Raw genomic sequence first — 16,712 nt, forward strand, 5'->3', positions numbered from 1 at the left:
GCTTTAACTTCCAGCTTTACCGGGAAATATTTTTTCTAGTGAATTTTCCTACTAACCTACTAAAAAAAAAGAGTAATAGCAAGAGACCTATTTGAAGTTATTTCAATGAAATAATTTTTAAAAGATACTGGAGAAAGTTCTTAACATGTGCAGGCACTGCTGTAACACAGCCTGTAGGTGGACTCATCATATCAACTATACAGCAGTGCTGAATGGTAACACTGGACTAAGTTGTACAATATTTTTTTTAGAACAGCCACCTTTTCCCCCCCTTATTATTTTCTCCTCTACTGTCCACGTCCAAAGAAAAACGAGGTGGTATGCCAAAATGGTATTCAGTATCTACAGGATGTTCATGCTGTGACTGAAGCTCTCCACAGGCAGAGGTTCTTTGGTTCTTATTCCACTTAATTCATCATTCAGAACTCAGCAGGGGACTCTGCCTGATTTTGGACTTGAAACAGTTAGGCTGGTATTTGCCCCAGCCCTTGTCCTCTGAAGGCTTAGAAATGGAATCAATCTACTTTATTACACCGGCAGTGTTTTCCAGAGAACTACCTAACTCTGACAATCTATAGGGTGCAAATAACATCTCTGTATCAGATGCCCTGAAAGATGTATTTCTCATGAGACATAGTAAAATATTTCTTTTCCGTGTAGTCTGTGTTCCATGACCAGGTTCTTCAAAAAATTAATCTAATTTAGGGCTGGTCACAGTTTTTCCGTATAAATTTCTAACTTTCTGTCTACTTATCACCTGTTCTATGACCCAGGCTGAAACATTTTAATTAGTGACCAAATTTATGAAGTTTCCTTACTGGTCCTGATGATTTAAAGGCATTTCTTCAGTTCATTCTGTTAGATATGGATTTACTTGTTTCCATGCCTTCAAGGCTCAAGAAAAGAATCTTGCACAAAAACTATAGACTCAATTATTTGAAAAACTACTACACTTGAATTTTAAAAAATACCTTTTTATAGATCATTTTTTGATTGGAAAAAATGTTAATTATAGCATAAACATTAATGAACCCTCTAGCTTGATTTACCTAGATATTAACAGATTCCCTACATACCTGGGATTATTTTTGCAAGAACTAAGGTACAGTATCTTTACTGTGTTCAGTGCAACTTTATGTTAAATTTTACCTCCTTCAAAAAAAGATCCTCTGATCTGCTAAACATCTATTCTCTTATATTGTCTGATGGTGTGTGGAATTTTATGATTCAGTCTTTTTATACTTCTTGTCTGTGGAGATTTTTCTTGCAATGAGAAAACCTCATGCTGAAAGAACTTGTCAGACAACAGAGACAGTTGTGATATGTCAAATTAAGATGGCAAAGTGATGTCAAAGCAAGTCTAGAGAGAGCCCATAACAATGTTACTGTCAAGTAAATATAGAAAACTGAAACACAAGAAATACAAGTTATTTCAAGAGATCTATGACTGCAGAGGGTTTCTTGTGTTTTGAGAGACACTGTTTCAGAATGATTAGCTCTTGTCAGTAGGGCTTCAGGACAGAAGCGAGCTCTGATGGCAGCCAACTAAGGTCAGCAAAGTTCAGCTGGGAGATTTTTCTTTTCCTTTTCTTGTTATCAAATTCTCAGGAAACATTTATATTTACACAAAATTGGTTTTGCTACTCAGGAGATCACATCTACTTAAAATAAGGGTCATCTTGGTCACCTTAGAAATTTAGGAAGCTGCATGAGCTCTGAGCTTTTCTTATACTCCCTATTTGTAGCTGTGCTGGTTCACTCAGTGTGGCCCCAATATTGCTAAAGAGAAGAAATATAAGAAAGTAAGGAGGATCAGTAGGAGTAAGTGGTTTTATTGCTGGGCAGCTTAACCTTTTCTCACCATCCTTTTTTTGTCATTCACCAGGGACATATTTCAGTTTTGCCATGTCCCCCTAATAATAGGAAAGAATGTAACAAGGAGCTAGTAGAAATAATAGAAAGAAGAAAGCAAAAAGTAATTCCTATGTTTACTGTAAGAGGAAAGAAACAAAAAGGAATAAGCTCATAAAATGGGAATAGGTTATAGACTGAAGCTGAGAAAAAGTTGATAAACTTTAGAGTAAAAATAAAGCTTCATACCTAAGGAAAATACTGCATTAAGTAACACTTTTCCAGGGAAATCTTGATATTCTAGAGGCTGTTATTTGGGATCATACCTACGATGTATCTTTTCTAGGATGTCCCTTTTGACAACCTTAGAAAGACTTGGAAAAGGTTCTTGAGATGAGCAGAAAGCACCATTGTTGTAGTAAAGGTATAAAATATAAACATTTACTTATGTTAGTGAGTGAAATTAATGTCTTCATTTCTGCTTGTATAGTTTGAAAATAATTTACTACTGAGGTAATACTTGCAAAATGTATTTCCTCTAACTCAGATTTGAGAGGAGGTGAAAGACTGAGGAAAAAAGAGAAAGGAGAGGTAGATGTTTCTTCATTTCAATAAGACAACCTTTTTTTTCCATGTATTAAATATGTGGCAACTTCTTTGATATCACTTGTTTCCCTTTAGTAATTTTTCTACAAATTTAATTACAAAACTGGCAACTCTCTTGGGAAAGGAATGCCAGGAAAATACAAAAAAATACATGACAGAACTTCAAAAATATTTTAAATTCTCACATTTTAAATTAAATTTTAAATGTCTTTATCAATAAATGCTTTTCTTACTTCTGCCATTGAAATGAAATGTCCCTGGCAGCAGCTAAGTTAGAAATTTATTGACAATTGTGAGCCACTTATTCAAATAATATCTTAGTATAAAGAGGGAAATTAGAAGACTTTCGGGATAATATTTGAATTCTCACAGTGGACAATTTGGTTTTGGAGGAAAAATCTGGAATGTTTTTCATTGAGATTCTTTCTAGATAAATAAGTGTTTGGGATTTTCTGGAACCTGTGTTTTCCAGGCTTCTCCTGAAAAAAAAATGTTTATAACTTATTCAAGTCTACCTGAAAATGAAGTACATTTTAAAAGAAAAGCAATAATTCCACTTTACAGACCTTTTCAAGATTGGAGATATTTTAGTTTGATCAACTGCAGCACAGTGTGATCATTGATTTGGGTGTTTTTACCTGTAGTCTAGAAGAGGAGGAAATATATTAAATTTACAAAAAAATTCTAGTAAATATGTGTCATACCACTTAAAAAAAATCTGCTTCACTTAATAGGGAATTGTTTTCTTATAATTAATATTTGTGTTGAATTATTTTATATAAAAAGAATGGTTTTGTCTTTTTTTTTGTTAATGCTGATTAGAACGATTTCTCAATTGATGCATGATAGATTGATGTAAATTTTAGATCTGTTGTACTATAGAAGTTGGATAACCAAATTATTTCACTATCACACAATGCTTGAAAATATTTGCAAGATATTTAGAAAGATTTCTGTCTGAAGAAACTGTTTTAAGAGAAACACATACAAATGCATATATTAAGTAAATTCCAATGGAGCAATGGACAAATAAAAATTTACCACAGGCATTAAATGAAAAACTGAATCAGTTTTGAAAATCTTCTGCAGTATATTAAATTGAACAGTGGTAGTGGATTTTATTTTATAGATTAAGTGGTCTCCTTTTCACTTGATAAATGAAAATTTGTTCATCCCATTACACTAAAGGAAAATTGTCAGAAAATCCTCAGGTTAGCATAAGGCTGGACTCTTCCGAGCAGTGTGGCACTAGCATCAGTTTTGTCAATATCATTGCAGCTCATGGGATTACTGGACAAAAGTCTGTAATTTTAAAAACTAAATCATCTATGTGCTGTAATAAATCCTCTCTCTGTGGGTACACTCTCAGGGGTTTTTGCCATTCTATGATTCCATATGGATGTTTTCCAGTCCATATTTAGATTCCTTTTTAGTAACTGCAATTGTGAAGAAGTTTAGGTTTTCTCACTTTAATAAAATTATTCAAGAAACTATTACATACGAGTCTTACTCTTTTAAATATTGCCCCAATATTAAGGTCTGTTTTGTTTTACTGACCTGACTAAAAGGGATGACCCATTTGAGTTGTGTTGGGAGAGGTTAAAATCTGGGGGATTTTGTTGACCTATCACTGTTTATTTGAGGTGTTTCTCCTAAGATATTCATTCTAAAGATTTATGATAAAATTTTAAAGGTATTCTATTTGATTACCTGGATGATACCTTTCCTGTCTTTCCAGTACCACATAAAAAGACAATTGCTTGTAATGTGCAGTATCTTTCACCATAACCAAAAAATCCTTTAAGAATTGTAACTGTTTTGATCAACTAAAAAACATGGAGTCAAATTCACATTCACTGTATTTTTCTGTATCTCTCTTCTGTTCTGTAAAGGAGATTTGCCCGACAAAGAATGGTCTGGAGTACTAATACAGCCATCCTTCATGGTCCCTAGAGTTGGCAGTAATGTCAGTCAAGGCTGCTGGAGGAATTGTTAAATCCATAGCCCTGACTTTGTTATTTTTGTGAGTTATGTCTTTGGAATAGTGTTTTCTTTCATCTAGTAAAAGCAAAGTTATAATTATTTTGCAACATGGCTGTGATTTCCATCTGCAGACTTTCTTCAAATCCTGAATATTTCCCAGCCTTTGCTTTTCATAAGGACCATTAGTGTAATTTAAATGCCTACAAAATATGTGACATATGTATGGTTCTAAAATGAATTTTGAGTGTAATCTTGCAAAGCTTTACATTCTGTTTAATAATCTTCCCACTGCTGGCCCAATAATTGCTTGCTTTGGAATAAGAACATCTGTTGTTTCAGTTTAAGTTTTGCATACTTAGCATTTACTATTTACTTCCAAATTTTTCACCAATCTTATATTTTCTCTCCATACTCTCTCTTTTCAGGTCTTTAGGGAACTCCCCAGGAATTTGATAATTCATGAAAAACATTAATTTGAATCGAATTTTCTCTGAGTGACAGCGAATGGAAGAGAGGGGATAATATAGATTTAAATTATCTAAATAACTTTTTTGGTCAAAAAAGGAGTCCTGTTACTTCTTTCTTATAAATCGCATTTAGAAATATATTTCAAAAAATCATGTGCCAGAATTTGCTGAAGAAAGAGGTTTAGAATGAGCAAATAAAATATAAGGAAAACTCACATTTCCAACCAAAACATCACCATAACTTTTGTCCTAGTATTTTCACAGCCAAAACATGCTTTAGTTTCTGTGCCCAGGGATAAATGTCCTTGAAACTTTGTTGTGCCATTCCTAACAAATGCTGAACAAAGTAGAAGGGAAAAAATGAAAACCCAATCTGTGAGTGGTAATTACCAGTAGAAAATTCCTATTCTGTCTCATGGCATAGAAATCACTGAGGACTATGGGAAGAGATATCACAGTAGGAGTTACCCATAATTGTTATGAACATTTTGAAAGAATTTGAAACAGTACAGTTTTGTTTAAGGTACGTGGAAGACTATATCAGTAAGAAATAAAAAAAGCTTACCTTACAAAAAAAAAATCTACAAAGAATTACAGTGTTTTCTCTATTTTTTTTTTCTGTGTAGTTTTAGGTCTTTTTGCTCATTTCTAAGTACAATTTACTCATTTTTTCACATTAATAAAATAATGGAGTTAATAGCATGTGTGGTTTTTTCATAAGTATCTTGTACTATACAAAGCTTCTATAGTTTTGATGACATGCTGTAGAGGAATAATAAAGACCAATTTTTCTGTGAACTGAGTTAAATGGATTCAACTTTCTCAAACATTTTACCAGCCATACCTGAGATTTTTCATATAAGCAGAAGCTATAATTGAGTGAAGGATTTCTAAAAGCTCTGAAGTTTTGTTAATTGCATCTTTTTTTCTAAGTCGAACATGAGCTATAAAAACATTTAGGTTTTGTTTTTGCTAGTATTACAATTGATTCCAGTTCCAATGAGGGTTTAAGTTGACACAAAGTAAAATCACTGAAAGAAAATGCAGGCAAACCTTGATAAGTACCAGATGAAATTGTGGTGGTATTCAGTTAGACTCATACACACATTGTATTAATAATAATAAAAAGAAGTTCAAAACCATGATCTTATTTCATGAGGATTTTTTTTAAAAAATTGATTTTATCAGCCTACATTATATTTCTTCAAAATGTAAATTCACACTGACTAGTTCAGCATGGTGACTTGGAAGTTTTGAACCCATGACTTCATTGATGCCACAGGCATGACTAAAACAGTATAGTTGAAATTAATCTTTTTTTAGACATTAATAAGTCATAGTGAAAAGGAATAATTAGCATATCTTTGGGCCAACAGAAGAGCACTGAAAAAGAAGTCAAGTAAACCAGAGCATTTCAAGATAATTGCCAGGCATACATCATTTATTCCAGATTAGCCAAGGTCATGCACTTGATGCTTCCAGTTTTTGCATCCATATATGTGGTCATTGTTGCCATCAAATTGCTGAATTTTGATGGCTATATTTAATGGACTGAGAATAGACCATGAAGAAAACTACTGAAGAACGGCAAATGTAAAAAGCGCGCACTCCATTCAGTTCAACAGTGACCTTTTTAACCTTGCTGTATGCAGGAAATACCCACTTGTATTTTAGTAATTACATTAGCTTCCTTAATGGCATTTGATACAGATGGTATAGGAAGAACTTATCTGCTGCTGAAGAATGCAGGCAACAGTTTTAGTTTGAGTGGCAAATACTTTTTCTCATTAGAGTTGAGGAGGGGGAAGAGAACTGAAAATAGATTTGTGTGCTCTTTTCAATCAGAGATGCATTATTTTTCCAAGCTTGTTATCTTTTTTTTTCTCATTATGTTAAAACTAATAAAATTTTGCACACATTGAAAACTCCTGTCAAACCCTGCAAAATGGTAAAGAGGAAGAAAAAATGCAGTTGTTAGCACTTTGGAGCTTAGAAAATCAATTGGAAAATTGATATTTATTCTGATTCATACTACAAATCCTATTTTTAGTTTTATGAAGAGACTTCAACCAATTTATGTCTTCTGTACTGTCTGAAAAATGGGAGGAAAACTTTTCTACCCCTCTTTTAATTTTTATATGTCAGGATATAGACTGTGCACTAAGGGAAATTTTTTTTGTTCCTGTGCTGTGCCAAAAGAAATGAGTCAATTCACACAATTTCGACTCCTAGAGGAGAGGAGGGTACAAATCTAGAAACTGAAAAAATAATAAGATTATCTTTTTTTCTGGTCTATGAAGGAAAAGTTAAATAGGATAGGGATTGGGGTTCTTCCTAAACTTGCTCCTGCAGCTTTTGATGATGTGGGATCTTTATAATGCAACCAGAGATTGCATTCTGACAGTTTTTCCTAATAGGCAGAAATAGATCTGTCCTCCATTAGGTCTCATCTTTTTTTATCACTCTCTACTATTGACTGCACGACAACTCTGACAGTAGATTTTGAAGATTAATTCTGTTTTGTGTAATAGAAAAAAAAAATCGTTATTTATTTCAAATCTTAACTGCTTAATCAGGAAAAAGTGAAAATGGGAAGAAGCACAATAGAGCCCTTGGCAGCTAGGATGGAGGAAATGGAGCATATAGTGGAGGGCACACGCTTTCCCTCGTGTTTTGAGTGAAAGGAGTCCCTGAAGTAGGATTAGGGGGCTGATATGTAAAAAATTTATAAAACAAAATGGTGGCCCTGCTATGAATGTTTTGCATTTCTGTATTCTGTTTTACTTCAAGGAATGTATGATATGAGTAGTTAAAGGTGAAGAGAAAGTATTTCTGTTTCTATTTCTTTCTTACTGACCATCAAGGTACACAGGATTCCCCATTTTCTGTCTGGGCCACTCCAAGTTCTGCTTATTCCTGAGTAGAGAGCTGCACACTTAATTTCTGCAGTAGACTGAGACAAACATCGTTGACACCGTGACCTTCTTTAATGAGGCTTTCCTATCTCTCACTCTATTTTCATATGAAAAAAGTGCTACAGTCTCTAAGATAATTATTTGTTTCTTTTGGACCTGGAAACCAGCCTCTTTTAATACTAGTGGTTATGAGAGGTGTTAATGACTGTTACCAATGGGTTGTTTCATCAGCGGGCAATTAAAGAGCTGGTAGCTAAGGGGCCTGCTGATGTGCTAACCAGATGTCAGTTCTGTATCTTTTTCTTTTTCTGAATTTCACAAAATCAGTTTGAATCTCCTTTCCAGTGCTGGAATGCTAAATCCAAGCTTGCAGTTGATTAGATGTGATATATAAAAATTATCAAGTAATGTCCAGAGGAATAGCGAAAGGACATCAGTTTGAGGTCAGATGACCACTTCGACCTATATCATTATCATGTTATTAAAAAGTTAGAGTGTATAAATATTCTTATTGTAAATAGATAATCTTGGTCTAAGCAATTATGACTCTTTCAAACAGGATCGTGTTTTTTCATGTCTGTAGCTTTGTGTTATTAGGACTAGATCATCATTGTTATCTGGATGATTATCATGAGTATTTATTCTAGCTTTGGGCCATTTTAGGCACACTCCAAAATTTTTTGGTATTGTTTGAAGCTGCACAGGTAGCATAGGAATGCCCAACTGTATTTGAAATTTAAGAACTTCTAATTTAATTAATTAAGCCAGAAAATATTCATTATGTATGTATCTTCAAAGTATATATTTTATGTCAAGATTTCTTTTTGAAAACCCGGTGAAGATACAAAGATATTACTGCTGATGCATAATCACTTTTATGTAGTTTAGTTGGTTTCTTTTTCATAAATGTGTATGGTGCTTATTCTGGATACATTTGTTCTTTTGATGTAAAATCAGAAGTAAGAACATGTACAAATTTAGAAGATTGTAGCATGGGGATAGGTTTCCAAGAGCATTATTTTGCCTTAGTCATGTTTTAGTACACCTGAGGTCTGATTTTGAAAGACGTGTATGACAGAAAGAGGTTTTATTTTGGTTTGTTTATTTGGTTGGTTTGTTTTAATTTTACAGAATAAGAGTTGAATTCAGAATAAACCAGATAACAATCTATGATGAAATATTTGATGTGTCTGTCCTACCTGCATTGGCTTAACTGTAGAGTTCAGTCTTCTGTTTGGATTTTCTTTGTCAGCTTCCAAACAGTGGAAGTAGCCTGCAGGTGATAAGCATCTCATTAATCTTTCTGATCCTCTAGCACTTGAGCATGGGAATAGCTGATCAATTACAGCAATTGTCTCCCTAAATGAGCTTTGCACATCTGCCTCTTATTTCATTAACTGCCCCTGTATCTGATAGAATGGAAGCCTAGTGGCTTCTTACAGCTTGTTCTGTGTTACTGTACAATAAGGATGGGGTTGTTAGCAAAATGGGCACAAAAGGGTATTTATCCACTACCCCAAACAAATATACATGCTATCGTGTAGGAGTGCTTTTGTCTCTAATCACTGTTTGTAAAAACGTTCTTAAAGCACATCAGCTTGCTTTCCAGCCACCTATTTAGCCCTTACTTTTAAGCTTATTTGTAAATTTATCATTTTTGTAACATAGTCAATGTGTTTCCATGCCCTAAAGCATCATATCAATGACTATATGGTTTTAGATAACAGAAGCTAGCACATGCAAGATTAACAGTAGAAATGAAATTTCCTGCAAATGTCCTTACAATTCATCTTCAAAATACTTAGATATGGCATCCTTGTCTCGGACAGTAAATTTACATTTCCAGAGCTACAAACCAGTATTTGCAATAGCAACAATGTTACTAGATATTTATTATTTATGTGAAGTACAGAACAATAAGTACCAGTTAGACTACAGAATCCAAGGTTTGTTCTAAGAAACATGCCCTAAAAATTATGGGGTTTGATTTTAATAAAAATATGATTTCTCATGAATGCCTCTTTCATTAATACTCAAGCTTTCAATTACAGAATAATCAATTATCAGATGAAAATTAAAATAATGTTTAAGCAGAGGCTTTATTCTTTATCTGTTATTAACTGATCACTTTATTCTTATGGATATACATTATTTATTATTCAAAAGCTGTTAACTTATGTTTATCATACATTAAATTGCTTCAGATTATACCAATATTTATTTATTTATTTATTTATTTAAATAACTATGCTAAATGCCAAAAATAATTAGAAGACATTCTGTCCTGAACTGGTCTAGATTATTCCAGGTGATTTTTATGAACGTTTAACTATTCTTGAAACTGAAAGTCTCAGTTAATTGTGCTTGAAACTTCTTTTATTTTGAGTTATAAAAAATATACATTTATATATTTTATGGATTTATGGAATGATGGAGCTATAATATCAAAATACCACCATCTTTTCAACTAATTTTTGACTGTTTATTGCAGGTCTTGTTTGTATGAAGTCAAGTACTTCAGTGGTTGAACTGGTTATGCTGCTTTGTTCACAGGTAAGATATTCTCTGTTTTTGATTGGATTAATTTCCTTGTGTAATCCCTGTCAGCCAAGGAATTGTATCTGGCAGTTTGTTTCATTCTTCCATTTCATTACAAAAAAAAACCCAAATTAATTTCTTCTGGTAATATGTAAATTGTAGATGATTTTTTTTTTTTTTAGAGATTTTTTTCTATATTCACAGAGTATACAAGGTATATTTGCATTTATGTTCTAAAAGTGTATGGATGTACATTACACATTTTCTCTGTGTATGACCTCTCCTGCAAGCCCATTCTTATCTAGAATATGTAAGTAGAATACTGTGGTCATAATTTTATGATGGAATTTCTCTTTGAATTAGTGATTTTTTTTAAAACATTGCTTTGTGCTGACTTTATTACTTTTGATATACATGACATAACATTGAATATTTTACGTATCTGTCACTATATAAAAAGCAGAGGAACATGGATTAAGTAGTCCTCAAGAACTGGCAGAAGCAGAACATTTCTATATAAAAATTCTGTCATTGATTATTGGTGTTTTAACACAGCAGTAATGAGTTCCTCAGAAATCCAAATAATTAATGTTTTGAAAAAGCTTTCAAAAATAAAATATTGAAAATTAAACCAGTTTCTCATACTATTTGGATTATTTATATCTCACTTTTCATATTATTTGTCTTGCTGGAATTGTTAATGGCTAATATTGTGTATATACCCTTTTAATTTAAAGTGCGAGTGAGAAGTTATCAGCAAGCATTTTAGAACTTTGTTCACTTTGTAGAATGTAAGAAAATTAGGATTTCCTGACAGATCCAAATAACTCTGTAAGTTTTTATACTTCTCTAAAAACTTCTAACAACATTTTATTTCATTCAACGCTCCTCATAAAACTGTAATACCAGTTCAACTCAAAATAAGTTTGTGTATAAAATGCCCAGGTTAACTTATTATATAATTATCAAAGAAAATTGTAGCTTTTCTTGAGCATTCACTACTGCATATTGACAGCATATACCAAAAATAAACTGTAAACAAAGGCATTTCTAGGGACAATTGAAATGAAAATCTACTTTTGAGAAATTTATCTGCAAATAATAAACATTTACAAGTAGATTTAGGGGCGAGTATTCCAACTTACCTTGTCTGTCTGTAAGTTGCATTTCTTCAAGCTTGTGTCATAAGGAAATCATTAAATCTTGTTTTCCTTTGTATTTTTTTTCCTCTTCCTTTCTTTTCTTCCTCTTTTAGAGGGATATCAGTTAGGGAAACGTAAAAGAAAAATACATCCCTGGCAGGAATCCTCAGTGGGATTTCAACTTCAAACCTTCTCTAGCAGGGCACTCGAAAAATTTGTTACCTAATGGTGAAGTCTTGGGTTCCAAGAAAATTCCAAAAGATCCATTAAGGCTTTTGAGCTCAATGTTCTTGTCATACAACCTTTTTCTTTTATTTTTAGCAGCTCTTGAAACATTTTTTCAAGGGAAAGAATAACTTACAGTCCTTTCTTCCCTAGCCTTTGGTTTTGCTGCAGTTCTCAGGAATAAAGTGGAATGTAGCATTAGGGTCTAGTGTCTTTGATGGCCTCATCATCTAATCATAGGTTTAACATTACTCATTTGCTGGCTCCAGGAATTCCTGCCATTAAGGGCCCTAGAGATGAAACTTTGCCTCAAATATTGATTGAAAGGAAGAGAGAGAAATTTAAGCTCTTTCTGCAATGCTCTTTCTTTAGACATCTCAGTAAAGCTACGTAACAAATGCAGCAAAAATCAATTTGTTATTTTTATGACTCCTATATATGCTGGGTTTTATTTCAAAGTATTTTAAAAATAAGGTTCACTTTATACTTGGACTAATGGGAAGCACCTAATAATTTTGAAGCTTCAAATGTTTATTTATTTTCTTCAGTGTTTGCTTGGAAGAACTCTTTTTCCATCTACCTAATTACTTGAGTGAATGGCAAGCTTTTAGTTTTTATACCCCATCTGATACTTCAGAGTTGTTTCCTTGTCTTCTAAATAACAAGGATTTTGTCTCTGGGTGTCCATTTATTATTAAGTACTTCAGGAGTTAATGCTGTAGTGTTTGTTGGGGGAGCCATGGTAATTGTTTCTACAGGAACTGTCAACAGGGGGCCGTAGTGGTGCAAATTGCAGCCTCCTCCCCTGCCTTTCTGACCTCTGGAATATTCTTCTGAACAGTAGCATTTCTGCAGAATATAGTGGTTTATCCTATAGGTGCAAACAAAACACTCTGCACTTCTATTCTTCTACAGGGAAGTATTGTTGTTTGTTTTTTTTTAATTTACATTTTAAAACTGTCTGTCGGAAGAAAACACGAAATAAATGCTATGAAAATACTAATACATAAAATGGGTAGAAGAAAATGACAGCCAAATATCATAATCCAGCCTAATGTTAGCAGAACTTAGGATCATAGGAGATGTTGTCCACAGCAAATGAGGATAACTTATCTATATAGAGAAGAAGCAGCGCTACCTGGGTTTTTCCTTATGACAAATTAAGCAATGCGAACTAGAAAGACTGCATAAAGTATATAGTTTGTGGGTTTTTAATAATCCCATTGTAAATAGGGCTTTTCTTTCTAACATGGGTAAATCCTTCATATTCAAGTTGAATGACATTTTACAGATTATGTGGGGAAGTTTGAAAAGTGTCACTCAAAAGATAGATGGCGATAATAAAAACCTTTGAAAAGTACAATTTTGTTTGCACAGAACAGAGTAACTTTAGACATTGAAAAGGAAAGGGAAATGCAAAGTTTGTTTTCCTTTCATTTGCTACAGCAAATTAGATGCTTTTATGCTTTTTATGTTGGAAATTCCATGTTAACGACTACAGATTAGCAAGGATGTCAGAATTTTTTTTCTTATCTGAGCTCCTGAATAAAATCAACATTGCCAGCGGCTCACATCCAAGGTATGGTCTAAATTTACATGAAATATCACATTACAAATGTCTGAAGGTACATGTCATGGATAATTCAGTTCATATGGGCAGCCTTTTAGGCTCTGAGGAATATGCAATCAAGCCTTTCCCCCAGAGGAATTTGGAGTTTCTGTGAAAAATACGTTTTAAGTTTTAAAGGAACTCCTGTATGGATGGTACTTCATTTGTAGGTTTGGGGAAGAACAAAAAGCACTAGTCTGTGTTTTCAGAATCTTTCTTTTACAGTAAGATAATACTTGTATTATATCTTTTTCCTAGTAACACCTACTGCACTAGATTAAAATTTAGGTTAATTTGAAGCTTTATTCTCTTTATTTATATAAACCATAATCACACATCCACGCACTTGAAAAAAATTTCTAAATAATTGATGATAAACATATAATGATTTTCACTGCCTTTTTATTTGGATTTAGTCTATTTCTACATAAAATGGATGAAGATGTGTTATGTTTGACAATATCTGTGCTTGATTAGCTGGTCTTTGTTCCCTCAGCCTAGTTGAGCATGTCACAGCTGTGTCACTGTTGGAGTGGCAGATTTCTTCAATAAACCATGCACTATTAGAAAAATGCATCAATTTTTGCAGTGTAGCTCCTTCTTACATCAGATTTAGATTTCAATTACTTTTTTTTCATTTTCTTTTTTCTTTTTTTTTTTTTTCCCTAACCAAAACACTACAATAGTTTCTAATTGCTTCCAGATCCTTTGCAGATTCTTCTCTTTGGGGAGACAGCTTCTGAAAAAATTGAGTAGTTGAGTCCCAGAGGAGTTTTATCTCATGACACTTGTATTTTTCTGTATCTTACCTATTTACAAGGGAAAATAATTTTCCTAAAAAGAAAATACTGCTTTATTTTTAAAGACATCTTGTTACTCAATCTGTTTGAAAATATAATTATTATGAGGATAAATGCTGCATTGTCCTAAGTGGCAGAAAAAATTTGGAGCAATATCAAGAAAATAATCGCAATCCAAGGAGAGGTGTAAAAACAAATGAACAAAAAAATACCCCAAAGATGTGCCTGGCAGGTGTAAATTCAAAGGGAATCCTCAGAGAGGAAATTTGATGGTTGTTTTATCTCTGAGAATAAAGACCCATCAACCAGGCACTGCAGGGATTTCAGAAGACACCAGCACATCTAGATGTACATTCTGCCTCAAAGTATGGGATAGCTCTTCAGTAACTGGCAATTGATCAACACAGAAACCAAGGAAAAATAAAATTTAAAAAACCAAAATAAAAACAAAAAAAAACCCTTTTTTCTGATCCCTGCAGCTGACCAGAAGATGCCTTGAAATGTACAATTCATATAGTAGAAGCACAATTTGTGACACCAAACATACTGTATTCAAGGCTTTCTATAAGAGTTTAAGGAGGAATTGTCCAGCTCTGCTGTGCAAAACCTTTTACTTTTCATTATAGATTTTCCTTTTTTGTAATATTTCTTGTCTGTTTACTCTTGTTGCCAGTATTAGATTCATCTTTAATTGTAGTTCTTGGTCTCCTTCCAGAGGTATTCCTAGAGTTCTCATAGTTTATAATTTTTGTTAAATCAGTGATTGCCCTTTCAGAATAACTGTGATAGCAGAAGAGTTACACAAGTGTTTGCTATTGTCTTTTTGACACCAACCACAATAGGAAAGGCTGAAGATAAGTTAAATAATAACTGCTTCCCTTAAATCTAAGGGAAAAAAACCCCTGTAACTTAATCTACTTAGGAAATTAAGTTTGATATAACTTCAATGATGAAATTAGGGTTGGTTAAGCAAATTCCTATGAGGATATAATTTTTTAATCTCTCTTTTCTTGATCACAAAACAAGTTGGGTGTTTTAGCTTTGCTTGTGTTTTTGCATTTGTTGTGTGGCATTATCCACTGTCTGTTTTCAAACTATTGCAAATAGGAGACAACTCTGCATATAATATGACTAAAAAAGTCTGAATTAAAAATTGATTTTATAGAGGGGAATGATGCATAGAAACGTGTAAAAATACAGAAACTTATTGTTTCACTTATCCTTTTTTCCAGGATATCTTTAAAACATTTATCCTAGCAAAGGATCTATCTCCTACACTGCTTCCATCCTGCAGCTTCTTCTCTGCTAACCCCACTTTTGTAAAAGTGCTGATATTTACAAGACTAACTCACAAACACATGTGAAAATTTCTCAGACATTTGTTCCCTGGTTTAGTGGCTCTTTAGCTGAGAGCCTTGTTCAAAAGCCACCAGAGCTACTTAACGAAAAAGATTTAGGATTGAAAAATTGGGGGCACAGAGGAGAAAAGAGAAAACACAACTTGTGTTTTCATGGCAGCAAGCTGTAAATTCAGATCTCTGCATCTAATGGAAACACACTCTTAGGCTACAGTTTTAGTGGTCAGTTTAGGATTCTCTCTGGCCAAGATCACACTTGCAGATGTATTGTAACTTCTCCATGTCTAGCTCCATATTGCTGCTGATCCCTGTCATCAGAATATGTAATGGTGGAAACAGCTACATCAAACTAAAAATTAACTCTGAGTAAAAAAGTTATTTTTGACTGATTATGCTTCAAAGGTAGCCACAATACCAACAGCTTATAGCAGGTTGCAGATCAATGCCTGCACTCTAGGAAACACAGGCTTCTTCTGTAAGAGTCAAGATACAAGAAAGGAATTTTGGCATTTGATGGGAGAAGTTAGAGCAAGAGCAAGAAGTTAAAATAGATGGAAAAGACGCACAGATTTTCATATGCTGGACAAAGCACTAGAAAGGTGCATGAAATATTCAGCAATGTTGCTCCAAAATGAGGCTTTGTATCTCCACATTTTAACATAGGCTCAAATTTAATTTCAATAATCACAATCTTTGTAGGTGAAGCGAGTAGTTTCTATAATATTCTCATCCTATTCGGACTACATAAAGGTCTATCAAGAGGAAGGGGATATTTCTTCTGTTTCCTTATGCAGTATCAAATATGGTACAGCTTAAACACATAATTAGGTTCTAATGTTGATTTTGGGCTCTTCATAATCCACCACATGGCCTATACACAAATAGGTTGTTATACACACTTAGTGTAATTTCCTTAATGAACCCCAGTACAAGCTACAGGAGAAGCCAAAAAAATTTCCCTTTATATGTTTGTTGTTTTTATTCTCTAAAATTAAGTAGTTTTCTGAGGAGATGGTGTTTCGTGGTTATTTTTTAGACTTTCCACCCTTTCTCCACCCTTGGCATTTCTTACCTTATTTAAGGAATTCTGGTGAATGATCTGGAAAACTATTTTCCAAAAGATCATAGTTATCAGAATTTTCTTGCATTGCCCATGTGTGGAATGTTTTCCAGCCCAATCTGTCTTCATCTCTTGATCATCTGCTTCTGATAATCTAA

At 33.4% G+C, this 16,712-nt stretch overlaps 1 protein-coding gene across 11 annotated transcripts in view; it reads left to right on the forward strand.

The window, feature by feature from the left end:
• NBEA (neurobeachin) overlaps window positions 1-16,712 on the forward strand; it is a 454,524-nt gene that overhangs the window by 198,387 nt on the left and 239,425 nt on the right. For all 11 annotated transcript variants that reach the window (XM_063149159.1, XM_063149160.1, XM_063149163.1 and 8 more), the window contains one exon: window positions 10,314-10,375. In XM_063149159.1, coding sequence (XP_063005229.1) covers window positions 10,314-10,375 — 62 coding nt within the window. The remainder of the gene's footprint in view (window positions 1-10,313; window positions 10,376-16,712) is intronic.

Source organism: Melospiza melodia, chromosome 2, assembly GCF_035770615.1.
Source record: "Melospiza melodia melodia isolate bMelMel2 chromosome 2, bMelMel2.pri, whole genome shotgun sequence".
Lineage (NCBI taxonomy): Eukaryota > Metazoa > Chordata > Aves > Passeriformes > Passerellidae > Melospiza > Melospiza melodia.